This window comes from Monosiga brevicollis, genomic scaffold, assembly GCF_000002865.3.
Source record: "Monosiga brevicollis MX1 MONBRscaffold_16 genomic scaffold, whole genome shotgun sequence".
In the NCBI taxonomy this organism is placed as follows: Eukaryota; class Choanoflagellata; order Craspedida; family Salpingoecidae; genus Monosiga; species Monosiga brevicollis.
In genome coordinates, this window is record NW_001865053.1 from 786,191 (window position 1) to 801,567 (window position 15,377).

General features: G+C 54.8%; 5 protein-coding genes across 5 annotated transcripts; 2 read left to right on the plus strand and 3 right to left on the minus strand.

Annotated features, from left to right (window-relative positions):
- Positions 1-299: 299 nt before the first annotated feature.
- Positions 300-871, minus strand: MONBRDRAFT_26985 (uncharacterized protein; the record flags this gene model as incomplete). The annotated part of the gene is made up of 2 exons (XM_001747399.1): positions 300-421; positions 508-871. 2 exons carry the CDS (start codon positions 869-871, stop codon positions 300-302), a joined length of 486 nt encoding a protein of 161 aa, XP_001747451.1.
- Positions 872-1,281: 410 nt separating this feature from the next.
- On the plus strand, positions 1,282-3,553 carry MONBRDRAFT_26986 (uncharacterized protein; the record flags this gene model as incomplete). Its single annotated transcript, XM_001747300.1, has 2 exons — positions 1,282-1,315; positions 1,452-3,553. The coding sequence occupies 2 exons, from the start codon at positions 1,282-1,284 to the stop codon at positions 3,551-3,553; spliced, it is 2,136 nt and encodes a 711-aa protein (XP_001747352.1).
- Positions 3,554-4,206: 653 nt separating this feature from the next.
- MONBRDRAFT_26987 (uncharacterized protein) lies at positions 4,207-6,171 on the minus strand (the record flags this gene model as incomplete). The annotated part of the gene is made up of 1 exon (XM_001747400.1): positions 4,207-6,171. One exon carries the CDS (start codon positions 6,169-6,171, stop codon positions 4,207-4,209), a length of 1,965 nt encoding a protein of 654 aa, XP_001747452.1.
- Positions 6,172-7,530: 1,359 nt separating this feature from the next.
- MONBRDRAFT_9704 (uncharacterized protein) lies at positions 7,531-9,149 on the plus strand (the record flags this gene model as incomplete). The annotated part of the gene is made up of 5 exons (XM_001747301.1): positions 7,531-7,584; positions 7,698-7,839; positions 7,957-8,222; positions 8,369-8,518; positions 8,631-9,149. 5 exons carry the CDS (start codon positions 7,531-7,533, stop codon positions 9,147-9,149), a joined length of 1,131 nt encoding a protein of 376 aa, XP_001747353.1.
- Positions 9,150-9,636: 487 nt separating this feature from the next.
- MONBRDRAFT_9705 (uncharacterized protein) lies at positions 9,637-14,441 on the minus strand (the record flags this gene model as incomplete). The annotated part of the gene is made up of 13 exons (XM_001747401.1): positions 9,637-9,756; positions 9,850-10,257; positions 10,564-10,806; positions 10,940-11,074; positions 11,218-11,493; positions 11,702-11,847; positions 11,957-12,154; positions 12,242-12,356; positions 12,453-12,716; positions 12,841-12,985; positions 14,031-14,133; positions 14,216-14,309; positions 14,406-14,441. 13 exons carry the CDS (start codon positions 14,439-14,441, stop codon positions 9,637-9,639), a joined length of 2,283 nt encoding a protein of 760 aa, XP_001747453.1.
- Between the last annotated feature and the right edge of the window lie 936 nt (positions 14,442-15,377).

The window sequence follows — 15,377 nt, forward strand, 5'->3', positions numbered from 1 at the left end:
AAACCGAGCTGGGTGGCCCCGTGTGCACTGGTGATTGAGACACATGACTCGGCTGTCTTTGCATCCAGCGTTCGATCGACATAAATTGATGCACAGGCTATGTGTTTTACAGTTTATGAAGCAGTTGGCAGTCAACACGTTTGCGCCCAGTCTGTGTCCTTGCAGAAGGAATGATTAAAAGAAGAGGGCCAATCCCCTCCTGGGAGCTCCTGTGCAGCTCACCCTTTGTCGCTGGTGGGATTGGAGAATTTATTGTGTATTTGCGATCCCTGGGTGCAAATCGCAGACCTGCAGATTTGCTAATCATCAGGGTTGGGTCTTTCACGCGCAAAGAAAAAACTTGCTTTACTGGTTGGAACATTAAAGCAGAGCGAGCGACGGCAAGGCGGGTCGATGGTGAGCGACTGGCTTGTTGTGAGAACTGCGAGAAGAAAGAAAGAGGACAAGAGGAAAGAGTTTGACGAAAATAGTCAAAAAATAACCAAAAATCATGGAAAAATTGCCCACAAATCAAGAGAGAAAGAGAGAAAGAGAGAGAGAGAGAGAGAGAGAGAGAGAAAGAGAGAGAGAGAAAGAGAGAGAGAGAGAGAGAGAGAGAGGAGAGAGAGAGAGAGAGAGAGAGAGAGAGAGAGAGAGAGAGACAGTGTGTGTGCGTGTGCTCCGACGTCTTGTTTGCTTTGACTCGCTCTCGCTCTCTCTCTCTCTCGCGTTTTTTTTTTCTGTCGCGTGTGTGTGATTGACGCGGTGCGGAGGGTGAGACGGATGGACAGCGCATCGCCGGGGGTGATGCGCTTAGGAGAGCGGCCATGAGGAGGGCAAACATGAGGCCCGACGCGGTGGGGTCTCCGAGGCGAAGAGGGCGCGCAGTCATGACGGTGGCCACGTTCTTTGGTCCCGTTTGGCTGAGTGTCGTGTTGTGCACGACACTGACGGGGTCAACAGCCAGCGAGACCGTGTCTGCGTGCGGATTTTCTCTCGACAACCGCTCTTGCTGCTCTTTCAGTGGGACCAGCGATGGCCAGCGCTGCATCTGCGACGGAAACGGTGCATACGGTGATCCATGCGGGGATTTTTGCGAGCATCGCCTGGATGCCTGTGGCAGGTGCGGTGGTGACGGCCGCAGCTGCTGCTCTGAACCCAGTCACGTCTTCCGGACCGACCTGGGCAAGTGCGGCATTCCTATGGAAACGCTTGTCCTTCGAGAAATGCCTGCGCGCCCGGATGGCTTTCCCATGCTCGTCACAGCCATCACCCACCCTTGGACGAATAACGACTTTGCGAATGCGCCCCAAGGATTTCATGCCTTCCCTGGTGGGTTTGTTCTTTGCGCGTTCAGCGCAACGCCGCCAGGGCCCTCTTCCGGTTGATGCATGCTCACCTGCCTCAGTGTAAGGTTGTGCAGCGCTAGCTCATCCGCTTTCTCGTCGCTCGTGTCCCCGGCGCTCTGATAGGGCCCACGTTGCGATTTCGACGAGGCGATGAGGTGGAGATTCGAATTGAGAACAGACTTAGTGAGCGCGTGAGTGGTCTGCACTGGCACGGAATCCACCAGCGCTTTAATGCATGGGTGGATGGCGCCATTGAAATTACCGACTGCGGTATTGCCGCGGGGCATGATGCTCGCATTCGGATCCGGCTCAACCAAACAGGCACCTACTGGTATCACAGCCACGTGGGCGCGCAGTATTCGGAGGGTGCATACGGCGCGCTTGTTATCGACCCGCCCCTTGGGGAATTGGACTCAATTGCAACTCGCTTTCCCTATGAGCAAGATTATGTCCTCATGCTAGCCGAGTGGTTCCATGACCCCGGCGTCGAGCTTGGTCGACGCCTACGAAGCCCGTGGCAGGCTTTTCCTGGCTTTCGACCTGCCTATCCCTGGCCTCCCGTTAGTGTCTTGCTCAATGGCAAGGGCCGGTTCAACTGCTCGCGCATCGACCAGTGTCCGTCCGTTGGCGGGAGCACGACTCCAGACCTCGATGGCATGTGTACCTACCTTCGGACACCCTTGTGGGGCGACACATGCGTCTCGGAGCAGCTAACGACGGAAGCTGATCAGTGGCACTGTCGACCAGGCACATGGACCCGGTTTCGTGTGGTGGGGGCAGCAGCCAATCTTCCATTACGAATCTGGATCGATGGCCACCCGCTCCTGGTCGTGGCCCGCGACGGTGTGGATGTACAACCTTTCTGGGTCAACCAGTTGACAGTGCCGGTGGGGCAGCGTGTCGACGTCTTGATCCACTGCAACCAAACCGCCCCAGATTTTACCGCCAACGGGTTCTTTATCTTCGCCAGCATCAATCAAGCCTTTTTCCCGAAGCCCGAGAAAGGTCGGGCCCTGTATCGAGAGCTCTATACGTATGGGTATCTGCGTTACTCAAACTTAACCTCCAATGACCTCCGCTACAACAACCTGAGTCACCTCGAGCTTGCCCCGCCCCTCCTCGACCCGCGAGGCCCTCATCCGACCATAGACCTTGCTGATGACGATGAGCGCTGTGACGATAATGATGTGCTGCAAGAATATGACATGCGACCGCTGGAGGGCAGCAAGGACGGCCCTGAAGGCAAGAATGGTCAAGTCTACACGGATGGCAATATCAGTCCACAAGCTCCGCCAGCTACCCGGCGCATTGTGCTGCGTTCTGCAGTGTTATGGGACGAGCAGCGGGGCAGTCCAACGGAGTGGTGGGTTACCGATAATCGCTCTTTTGTGGCACCGCCACGGCCCTTGCTTCACCAACGCGTTTTTGATGACGCCCGCGAGCTAACAGTGCTGCCAACACGCGAGCCAGCGGCTACCAGTCACGGACTACGCCGTGAGACCTACGTCCTTGATCTCGACCTTGGCGAGGTGGTAGAGTTTGTCATCGTGAGCTACAGCGGGCAGCAGCACCCGTGGCATGTGCACGGGCATCGTGTCTGGATGCTGGGTGCAGATCGCGTCGCGCCCGCCCACTCAGATGGAGGCCCAAAGGTCTTTGCCGACCTTGATGCTTTCGAGTATGATGGGCACTTTGGACAGCTCAACGCGACTACTTCCGCGCTGCCGGGGGACTCGTGGACCATTCCCGAGTACGGGTATATGGTGTTTCGCATGCGCGCCGACAATCCTGGTCCATGGCTCCTTCATTGCCATGTGAGCTGGCACATGCTGACTGGGATGGCCCTGGTTCTGGACGTGGGTGCACGTCAGAGCTACCGCGGGCTTTTGCCCCCCCCTTTAGCCAGCGACCAAAATCTGTGCAACTACCAGGGCCGAGCTCCGCACACTGTCATGACCAGCACGACCACGACTGGTCACACCTCGGTGCCATCTAGTCCCGCTGCTTCCGACGCTGGTGTTGTAGACTCTTTAACCCAGCGCTCAGGTCTGAGCGCCACGACCATTGGCAGTATCAGCATTCTTGTGCTGACTGCGGTGGGAATCGGTGGGGCGCTGGTCATGCGCTACTGGGCTCGGCGTCCACCCGCCACGCGCTACTCCAGAGTTCGGGCCGAGCCCACCTCGGCAGAGCCGAGTCGGGCTTCCTCCGTTTCACGTTTGTAGTTCCCTAGCTTTTTGTCGTATTTTGAAAGTGTTACAGTTGTCAATAATATGATAGACTCTTATCTCCTCCTTTTTTGACAGTCGCCATTCAGCTCGGGTGCACACGTGCGCCAATAGCGGGGTAATTGATTTCCTAGCTGTTGGACTTTGATCGCGCGTTCGGAAGAAGTCTCGTCCAATTTTGACTCGATTGAGCGCGCCGTGTAGCGTTAGTGATGTTGATCAACGAGGGCACAAAAAGCACACTCAATTCCGAGACCGTGCAAAGGCGGGTACCAGCCTTGACAGCACCAGACCAGGGCACGCACGAATGCCCCAAATTGGATAAGCATAGAGAACCGCACATTAGCAAGACAGCGACGGCACTTGAAGCACGTTTGACAGACACCCAGCAACTGGTGACGAATGCCGAGCCGATGTCAAAAGACTCATCCTCGCCACCTCCGGTTCATGTACTTGCTTTGAGATCGACCATTTGGCGAAACCAGCGCGGTCATTCAAAAAATGACGTTCAAACACGATAACATGTACACACACGGTCGTGCTCTCTTGCACGCAAAGAGATCAAGACAGGGAAGTAAAACACAACAAAGCTTTTCCCAAAGACAAACTACCACTGTGAAAAATCTCGTTTATCCAAGGACGCAGGAGTCTTACATGTCTTCCTGATCATCATTGGCTTCACCGCCGTCATCTTCGTCGTCGTCGTCGTCGTGGTCGCTCGCTTCGTCTTCCTCATCAAGGTCTTCGTACGCCTCTTCGCCGTCGCGTGCGGTGCGGAGATCTTCTTCAGCGTCGATTTGACGTTCGCGGTCCAGCATGGCTTGGGCCACAGCAATGGTCTTGTCAATGGCCTCGGCAACGTATTTGGACTCGACAGCACTAAGCGCGTGTTCCAGGCGCTCACGCACTTCAACAAAAGTGGTGTCTGTGCGATGCTGAAGTCCAACCTCGCGCTTGACGGCCGTCCAGATCATTTCCATGGGTTGCAGTTCCGAATAGTGCGGTGGCGTGAAGAGGACTTGATGGCCGGCCTGCTCGGCCATCATAACGGCTACAGGTTTGCCGTCCTCGTGTAGGGCATCTTGCAAGTGGCGCCAAAGCATGTCCTTTGTTAGGGTGTCACCACAGGGCAAGCCACGCGCTTCGCAGGCGCGCTGGAGGTCAGCCTTGGGCCAGGTGCGTTTGGGCTCGTTCATCGGGCGGGCCTTGTGATAGGGCGTTTCATCCATGACAATGACGGCGTTGGTGATGCAACGGCGTTGGAGTGAGTCAAGCAGTTTGCCCATCCACTGGGAGAAGTAGGCTCCGGAGAAGGCGCGGTGGAAGTCGACGGGACTGTTATCCTCGAAAATTTCAACGGTGTCGCGAAGCAGCTGGGCATGTTCAGCGTCGACTTCCATGCCTGATGGGCCAGGCTGACCGGAGATGACGGCAGCGCTGAAGCATAGGCGATGACCACGGCCCAGGAAGTGGTGATGAATACAGTTCTCACTGACAAAGACGAAGCGGCGACTGCCGGGCGCAACCTGAGGCGAGGGGCCAGGGGCCATGGCCGGAGGAGCGGCACTGGCCTCTGGCGCGGGGGCGACGGGGGCCTGGGCGATGGGGGGCTGAGCGATTCCTTCTTGGGTCGGCTCTGGCGGGGCGACGGGGGCCAAATGGAGGTAGGACTGCAGTTTTTCAAGAAAGACGCTGCGTTTGCGGAGGACATCATCACGTTCGCGGTACATGGGCTTGCCAGCACGCTTGCAGCGGCGAAAGCCCAGGGCTTTGATAAAGAGCTGGACAACGCGGAGGGTGGAGCGGGCGGCACGATCGCTGGCCACGGCTTCAGGCTGCAAGACCTTTTGTTGGACAAGAAAGGCGACGACGTCCTTGGCGACGGTGCGCTCACGGGCATTGGTGCGTTCATTGAGCCAATCCCTGAGCAGGAAGCGGAGGGATTTTGTGTGGGGGACCTTGGTATGTTTGACGCCACGTGGGCCTTGATTGGGGGCGGGGCTCACGGTACCGCGGTCGATAAACTCACGCCACACCTGGACACATAGGTTGCTTGAGCGATGCAGCATGCTGGCTACGTCGGCAGCAAACTTGCGCTTTTGGCGACGTGTGCTACCACCACTGGCCTTTTGAGTCTTGAAGGCTTCATGGCGGAGGTGGGCTTGGAGTAGGACCATATCAAGGCGCTCCTCGGTCGTCAGGACACGGGGTCGCTGCTTGCGGACGCGGGTGACCAGATCCCGATACTCAAGGTCACTGAGGAGGTCGCGAGTGCGAAGAGGGCGCTTGGCAGGGGGTTCTCCCGTGCCCTCGGCTGCACTGGGATGGCCGACGTTAGGGACGTGGGCCGCGGGTGGGTGAGCCGCCGCATTGGGAGCAAGTGGCAGTTGGGAACGGGAAGGGGCAAGTTCCGGAAGTTCGGCGACGTTGGGCACAGCAGCGGGTTGTTCTGCGGCGGTATCGGCCGAGTTGGTCGTTGTTGCCAGTGGGGGAGCTGGGGGAGGGGCGGAGGCACTGACGGCGACGGCGTTGGTCGTGGAGGTCGTGGAGGGGACGACCGTTACGGTGGTGTCATCATCACCCACCACGGGCGGAGGCATGGGCACACTAGCCATGGCGGACGTTCTCTGATGGTGTGCGCCTGGCACAGCTGCCAGCGATCAACATGACGTGACATGGAGAGGGATAGCCAGCGGTCCACGGGGCGGCGTGAGTGGACTCGAGTGGTGCGTGCGTGCGTGTGTGTGAGTGCGTGTGTGTGGGCAGCGAGGCGCAAGATGGGACGAACCGTTTGACAGCGACGACCAAGCAATGCCTTGCTGAGTGAGCAATCCCAAAGACGTTGAGGGCGCGCACCCCCCAAAGGTGAGGCAATGTGAGGCTTACACGATCATCAAAGGCCACAGCCACACCCGCCACAAAGGGGTCTGGTCCTGGTCCTGGATGTTTTTCTTTTTTTTTTTTCTTCCGCAGACAGCATCAGACGCCGTAAAAGCGCGCCACAGATAGACGACGGAGAGATGAGAGAGATGAGAGAGATGAGAGAGATGAAGACAGATGAGAGAAAGAGAGCGTTAGAGATGAGAGAGATGAGAGAGAGAGCGTGAGATGAGAGAGAGAGCGTTAGAGATGAGAGAGATGAGAGAGAGCGTTGGAGATGAGATTTGAGAGGGTAGAGATTTATAGAGAGATGAGTGAGAGAGATGAGAGATGAGAGAGAAGAGGAAGAGAGAGGTGTGAGAGAGCTTTGTAACGGCTGTTGTTCACTTTGAGAAGGCGAAAGGAGCGAGCGGGTTCAAATTTATCTGACAAATACCCGACCAAGTGTTGAATTCTGTATTGTTCAAGCACAATTTCAACCCGAAATCTGATTGCCAATTCTTGCCATCTTCATCTTGTCACAACAGCTGTTGAGGCCATGTACCCCAGGTGCAATTGTCATCATGGACATCATGCAACTGCGGACATGGTTGACCAGGCGCCGAAGGGTGATGTTGATGATGTTGATGGTGGTGGTGGTGGTGGTGGCGCCAGGGTACTACCACAAGGAGCACGGGCCCGGTTGCCTGTGGTCGTATGCAAGGGGGACTGGTGCAATCCATCCTCTGATGGCTGATGGCCGGCGGTCGGGCATGCGTGACTGGGTGGAAGAAGGACGTTGAGGGGAGCATGTATCCGGATGTATGATGCAGTGGTGGGCAGTTCATGCCAATGATCGTTTCCACCCGTGTCATCGCGCGCCATCAACTCCACCGAAAGTGTGCATGTACCTGTGCCAGACAGACATTGCAAACCTCCCACCGCCAGCACACAAAGTCGCTCGGCTCAAATGCTTCCCAGCCTCGTGTTGGAATCATTTTTCTCCCAGACCCTCCTCTGGCTCAGACGACACGAGACAATCTTGTTACTGATAGTCTTCCGCTTGAAATACACCTGCTGCCCTTCCATCAATCATGGCGCACGAACATCCCACCATGAAGATGGCTGCCGTCATCTACGAAGAAGCCGGCGATGCCAGTGTGCTGCATGTAAGCGTCCCGATTCTCTGGCACTCACCGTCTCACTGGACGCTGCCTCACCCCCTTGCTCTTCTACCCCCTGCTTTCTTCTCATCCCTTGCGATGCTCCTTCCTGCTCCCAGTACACCAAAGCCTTCCCCCGACCTCAAGCCAGTCGCGACCATGTTCTGATTCGCACCATCGCCAGCAGCGTCAACCCTGTCGATGTCAAGCTGCGCAAGCACCCCGTTGCGTCTTTTTTAAGACCCTTGCCAAAGGTTCACGGTTCGTAGCCATCGTGCTCGGAGAACCCCTGGTTATGCTCGCACAAACGCACACCCTGCTCGCGGCAGCTGAGGTGCTCACTCTTCATGCTTCCGTTCCACCGCTGCAACACTCTAGGATCGGACGTGGCAGGCACCGTGATTGAGGCACCTGCGGACAGCGGGTTTCGCGTTGGCGATCCCGTCTATGCCATGATGCCTCATGTGGGCTCAAAGTGGGGATCCACAGCCGAGTTTGCCAGCATTCCCAAGGAACTTGTGGCTGGCGCCCCCACCCGCATCCCCATTGCCCACGCTGCCACCATCCCTCTGATTGGCACAACTGTTCTTCAAGCCCTGGCCCCCGTCATCAAGGACTGGGACGGCAAGACCGAGGGCAAAAAGGTATAAAGACCTTGTCGATCTTACTCTTGAGCGCCGCCTTGCAGAGCCAGCAGTTTAAATTTTGTTGCCACAGTTGTTCGAGTCTTGCTCTTCTTGACATGCCTCTTGCTAACATGAATATTTGCTCCTCTTCTCCGGTTGTCCAGATCTTGATCCACGCAGGCACCGGCGGCGTCGGAAGTTTTGCGATTCAGTACTGCAAAAACGTCCTGAGCATGTACGTGGCCGTCACCTGTAGTGAGAGCAGCGCGGCGCTGGCTCGCGAGCTCGGCGCCGACACGGTCGTTGATTACAAGGTTCGAACCAGCTCGTCTTTGCGCCGCACTCCGTGCACCTGTGTGATGTTGACAAACCCCGCTTCCCCATATCGACTCATCGGCGCATGGTGACACCGGGTTGTGCGTGTAGCACCAACGCTTTGAAGACGTCATCCACGACTTTGATTGCGTTTTGGATCCTATGGCATTTGAATATGAAGAGCGAACCCTTCGATCTGGTGTTTTGGCCAAGGGCGCTCACTACATTCATATTGCCAGCAGTCCCCTGGACATGGAGCCGGGCGACGCTGGAACTGATCACCTTCACATGGCCATCCCAGAAGCCCGCCCGAGCCACCTCGTGGCGCTGAGCTTTCGCAAGTTCAAAAGCCTCTTTGCCAACTACAAGTATCACACTGTCTTTGTCAAGCCCAATGGCGATGCGTTGCGTCAGATCACCGAGTGGATCAATGACGGGCGCATTAAGCCGCTCATTGATAAGGAGTTTTCCTGGAAAGAGGTGGATCAAGCTCATGACTACCTTGCCAAGGGCCACGTGCACGGCAAGCTAATCATCAACCATGTTGACGATGTGGAGGATACACTCAATGGGCTACAAAGCTACTCTCTTGCCGACCGTGAACTGCAGGACAGTGGTAACCAAAACTAAGCCGTTTCAAGTCAACAAAGACATCTTTTGGCTCTTCAATTCCCGCTTGATGTTTGTTCTCTGTCACTTCTCCATCTTGTGTGCTGGGCACATGAAATCGGTCCGTCGAGCGACGCTCACACCGCTCCGTACATAGTAAAACTACTGTCAATTAAAGAGTTTGAAAAAAAAAAAAAATAAAGTGTTGGCTATGCTTATAGCAGTTATGGTCAGGCGTATGGGTACCATAGAACAGCATAAAGGCTTGGGCCACGCCATCCTGGCTCCGTCGATTCGGGCTCTCCATCAGGTTAGGGTCACCAAGTGGTTCAAAACCAGCTCTTATTTAGGTGAGGTTGAGTTGAGAACTGAAGTAAAGGCCTCCTACAACAACACGAGCGAGTTTCATGATATTCACGAGGAAGGAGAAGGAGATGTCGAGAAGAGCAGCCAAGCAATAAATAAACCATCAACAATGCCCAGCTTCAAAGCCGAACTTGCGGCTTGATCATACCTTGGGCAGCTGAATCGAGTTGATGGCGCGCATGCGCTTTTTGCCCTCCTTCTGGCGAGACAGCAGCTTCTTTTTCCGTGTGATATCACCACCATAACACTTGGCCGTCACATCCTATCACGCCAAATCAGCCCACCATGCGTGAGGCACCAAGCGACACACCACCGACACTTGGGCGATTCTTAATGTCCTGGTGCACATACGAACCTTTCGGAAAGGGCGCACAGTCTCACGGGCAATGATTTTGTTCTTGGCAGACGCTTGAATAGCAATCTCCACCAGTTGGCTATCATGCAGGGCGATGTGAGGGTTGTGGTCATGGGAACCCAGAACTTCGAGCTGATGGGTGCCCCTCCCCCCCCCCCCCCACCCGGCCCACCAATGCGGATCAATCCACTGGCCTACGTTGGGTCTATCGACTAACCGGGGGATGGTTTCCTTGAGCCGCTGGCACAAGGCCTTGCCTTTGGAAAAGGCGCGCGATCCATGGGTCATGATAGACAGTGCGTCCACAGGATCACCGTTGAGCATGATTTGCACTTTGACAATGTCTGACACCTTGTAGCCAATCTCTTCATAGTCAAATGTGGCATAGCCCGAGGAAGCTGATTTGATCTGATGGGGTGCAAACGAGAAAAATCAGGGAATGAACACTTTGGGCGAAAAAGAAGTGTGTCAAGCTGCATGGGCCATTTTGCAGCAGAATGCCAAGCCAGCGCAACTGTATACCTTGTTGTAAAAATCCTCGACAACTTCTGCCAGCGGCAGTTCATACCGCAGCACAACGCGCTGCTCATCAATAAAACTCAACTCCTTCGAAGAAGACCCAGCCGCGAGGGTGCGCATTGAGTAGAGGCGAACAGTGCGGATGAAGCCATGGCGGGCCATCGGCAAGAAGCTTCACCATCACGACAAACAGACCTTTTGCACGCCACGATGGTCCTCACAGAGGGAGAGCATGGCACCCGTGTACTCTTGGGGGTGAACGATTGTACCCATGACCATGGGTTCTTCACAAAAGTCGATGTCAGCCAATGCCGGAAACTTGTCGGGAGATTCCACCTCGAGGAGCTCGCCTTGTTTCGTGTGCACCCTGAAACAGACTGAGGGGGATGTCAACAAAACTTGGATATCATACTCCTGCTCGAGGCGCTGAGAAAAGACCTATGAATATGCATGCAAAGAGAGCAAGAGCACGCATTCACCTCGGTCAGGGTGGCCTCGATAGCATCAGAAGAAGTGTGCTCGCGTGTATGCAGCCAGTTGTAAGCCTAGGTCAGAAGACAGGCACGAATACCTCCATGTGCAGGATGCCCAAAAATCCAAGACGCCAACCAGGCCCGAGGGCTGCATTGACATCTCGGGCCACGCTGACGGCAGGATCGTTGAGTACGAGACGGTCCAGAGCAGCCGACAAAGCCTCATAATCAATCTGCCGGCAGAGCAAACCACAGGCCACGGTGAGCCAGGCCTATACGCCTTGAACAATCTGTATGTGCGCGTTTCCGCTGGCCTCTTACAAACAAGAAAAAAAAAAAAAAAAAACCTAAAGGCGTGAACGCGTTCTCGACGAACCTGAGCGACAGGATAAAGGCCTGAGAAGACCATGGCTTTGGCTGGTTTGAAGCCAGGCAAAGCTTGCACGGGTTTGCCACGTTGGTAGAATGTATCGCCTACGCGCACTTCTTGGCGGTCCTTGATGTTGCAAACAACGTAACCAACTTGGCCAGCGTAGAGTCCATCTGTTGGTCGTTGCTCTGGATACATGACACCAAGTTCTTGCACCTCGTAGCTGAGGTTGGTGGCCGCAGAGGTCAAGCGGTCCCCTGGCCGCATACGACCGTCCATCAGCTAATAAGCGCCCGCCATGCATAATGGGTCGAGGGAGCAAGAACGCGGCCCCAAAACGAGACATCCATCGAAAAATACAAGCGCAAACAGATGAGCAAGCTGATATGTGCCAGCCATGGGGATGCATCAAGGACAGGAATCGAGAGAATGGTAGTTGGATGAGTCGTTCAGATAGAATGACCGGTCTTGTGATGGGAGGCTGACGTACCTCAACAAGGGCAATCACCCCTCGGTATTCGTCATACCAGCTGTCGAAAACTAAAGCACGCAGCGGGGCCTCACGGTCCGCACTCGGGGGCGGTACGCGTTGGATGACATGGTGAAGAATTTGTTCAATGTTCAAGCCGGTCTTGCCTGCAGTCACCCACCACCGAAAGATACCAACAAAAGGCGAGAGTCGTTGAGTTTGATGGCGCAGATGGACAAAAATCTGGCGTTATGTTGCGAGCGCAATGTTGCGAACCTGAAACAAGGATGACGTCCTCGGGGGCAATATCAAAGAGCGATTCCATTTGGGCTTTGCAACGCTCAACCTCAGCACCGGGTAGATCAATCTTATTGAGAACGGGAATGACGGTAAGGTCCTTTTCAAAGGCTAGGAAGAAATTGGCGAGGGTTTGGGCTTGCACACCCTGTGCAGCATCGACGACCAGGATGGTGCCTGGAGGGCCAAAGACAGGCGGAGAGGGTCAAGGGCTCAAGGGAGCATTGTCAGGTTCGATTCGACTGGCTGGGGCTCGTATTATACCTTGACAGGCAGCCAGGCTGCAAGACACCTCGTAGCTAAAGTCAACGTGCCCGGGTGTGTCAATCAGGTTCAGCATGTATTCCACACCCTCGTGGGTGTAAAATGAAGTCGCTGTCTATGAAGATGACACCGGTGGCCCAGGTAGAGCTGGGTCAACTCTTGGTGTGGGATTCAGTCAATCGGACAGGGCCAGATTCTCGCATGACCTTACCTGTGCCTTGACTGTGATGCCACGCTCACGCTCGACTTGCAGCTTATCAAGGACCTGGGGTCGAGCCATTATGACATCATTGTGAGACAAGCGCGTTGCCATTTGTGTAGGTGGGGAGGCACCGACCTGTTTGTTGCTGCCTGTTTTGGAGATGGTGCCGGTGAGCTCAAGGATTCGGTCCGCAATCGTGCTCTTGCCGTGGTCGATATGGGCGATGATGCTAAAGTTGCGGACCTTGTCTGCCTCAAGCAAGGCCAGGTCTTTCTGCGAGGGGGCCGTCGTAGCGTGGTAGAGCAGCGCGCGATGTCAGCAGCCAGGCTCGGTGGGGGACACGCGACAACATCCGAGGTGTCGCAAGGGCACAACCAGCTTCGCAGCTCGTGCGTACCTGCAGAGGCTGTGGCTTGGCAGCGTAGCGGCGTGTGCAGGGCTGGCTGCGAGCCAGTGCAGGTAAACCCGTCCTCTGGTGCACCTGCGCCCTCAGGCGGCGCACCAGTGCGCTGGCCATGACCAGCCCTAATGCGATGCGGACGCTATACCACGCAAACGCGGTCCAAACACTCCCACAGCTCGACCAGCTCGACCAGCTCGACCAGCTCGACCAGCTCGATCACCAGAATCGTCAGTCAGTGTGTGTGTGTGTGTGTGTGTGTGTGTGTGGTGCACGAGGGCCAAAGCCTCAAAATACAACAACTTGTTTTTTCGTTACACACTGGAAATGGATTTCCAACAACCATTGAGGGATGGGAAAGTTGGATAGTAAAGTCCCTGTGGAGCTGCCATGGCCGGTTGTGGCATGAGACGCATGGCATGGAGTTGAGTGCTTCTTTTGCTCGTCAATTTCAGATTTGATCCATGAGTGACAGAGTTCTAGGAACGCGGCGGTGGTGGTATTGGCTCGAGGGTGCTCAGCACCACAAAACTCGAGTGTACATGATGTGTGTGTGTGTGTGGTTGGGTTGGGGGAGGAAATTTAATCCGAGTGCTCAACAAACAGGTTCTCGATGCGTGCTCGAAAACGGCTGGGAGAAAAAGGTCAAGCCAAGTGTCATCCGGGGTGAGAGACGGCGCACGGTGCGGCAATTCAACGCGTGAGACCATCATAGTGGGTCGTACCGATTGGTGATGGTTTCGCCATGTTTGGCAAAGGGATCGCACATGGCCTCGGCGTACAAATCGTGGACTTTGCGTAAGCACTGCATCGCGTGGTAAATAAAACCAACAGAACCAAAGCAAACCAAAACCAAAAAGGTCAATCAACACCCCTGGCGCGACAACCCTTGCAGGCCAAATTTCGGCGTCGTAAAAGCTTTGCAGGCCATGAACGTACGTCACGAGGTTCCGTGTCGTTGACGCCCCCGCTGACGATGAGAAGGAAAGAAGTGTTAGTGTTGGTCAGATATCCATAACTACAGTGGTATGATGCAAAGTGCATTTATTCAGGCCAAGCCCCATTAGAAACGAGCGGTCGTTTCGGCTCGCCCAATCCAATAAACCTGGCGCTCGAGCCCACGCCTTTGCCCTCTTGAGTCGCTTTCACTTGAGCAGGTGAGACTCGAGCACCCCAAGCCCACGTACCAGCGCATGTCATCTTGGGGGAGCATGCCGCCGAGAAAACATTCCCTCTTCTCAGAGTCGGATTTGCTGACGATCAAGCCTATCACAGCGGCGGTGCACGCATCTGTAGATCAAGCGCATGCAGCTGGTGTAGTCTCATCAACGAGGCGTTGGCGGTGCCGTCGCGTAGAGCGCAAGAGACATACTCTTATCCTCGATCACGTCGAGATTGGCAAAGAGATATTGCTGGCAGGTCACCTCGTCCAGCTCAGGCACTCGATGCAAAAACTGGAGCTGGTTCTAGAAGAAAAAAAAAGGCATGCAAAAGCATTATGCATGTGTGAGCCAGTGCATGTCTTTCCATCCTCATATCCACCCCCACACGGTATATCCGACCTTGCGGCCCACCACCGCGACAGCCATCATCCGCATCCTGTCCAGTGAACCAAAAAAAAAAATGAGAGAGAGAAGAGAGAGAGAGATTTAGAGAGAGAGAGATTCAGAGAGAGAGAGAGAGAGGTGCAGTGAGAGAGAGATTCAGAGAGAGATTCGGAGAGAGGTTCAGAGAGGGAGAGAGAGAGATTCAGAGAGAGAGATTCGGAGAGAGAGATTCAGAGAGATTCGGAGAGAGAGAGAGATTTAGAGAGATTTAGAGAGAGAGAGATTTAGAGAGATTTAGAGAGATTTAGAGAGATTTAGAGAGAGAGATTTAGAGAGATTTAGAGAGATTTAGAGAGAGAGAGATTTAGAGAGAGAGAGAGAGAGAGAGAGATTTAGAGAGATTTAGAGAGAGAGAGATTTAGAGAGAGAGAGAGAGAGAGAGATTTAGAGAGATTTAGAGAGAGAGAGATTTAGAGAGATTTAGAGAGAGAGAGAGAACAAACTTTCAAGAGCAAACTGCTTTTAACAGCTGCGGCGTCAAGATGCGGGTTGTGCGGGAGGGCAAGGTGGTGTTGACCGCGGATGCAGCAGGTCTGGGTTTGGATGGATCGCTGGCTGGAGCTCAATGCAGGGGAAAATGGGTCGGGGTGTGGGGTTGGTTGGTTGGTTTGAATGCATGATTTTCATAGCCATGACCATGTATAGGTCCTGGTGTCCATGAGCGACCACCGCGCAGTTTTGGGACCTTTGCGCGCGATGTTGCGGCAGCCTTCTTGCCCCATGGCTTTCCACACTCCGTTTCCGACGATTATCTGGCTTATCAGACCTGGGACACCCTGCAAGTTCGTGACATAATCATAATCCCTTGATGTGGCTGGTTGGCTGTCTGAGGGACTGAGCACCCTGGCACCTTTTTTTTTTTTGCTCATGATGCTTATGAATGCTGCGGCATCGAATTTAGGCTTTTTGCTCATCCATTTCTGGCAC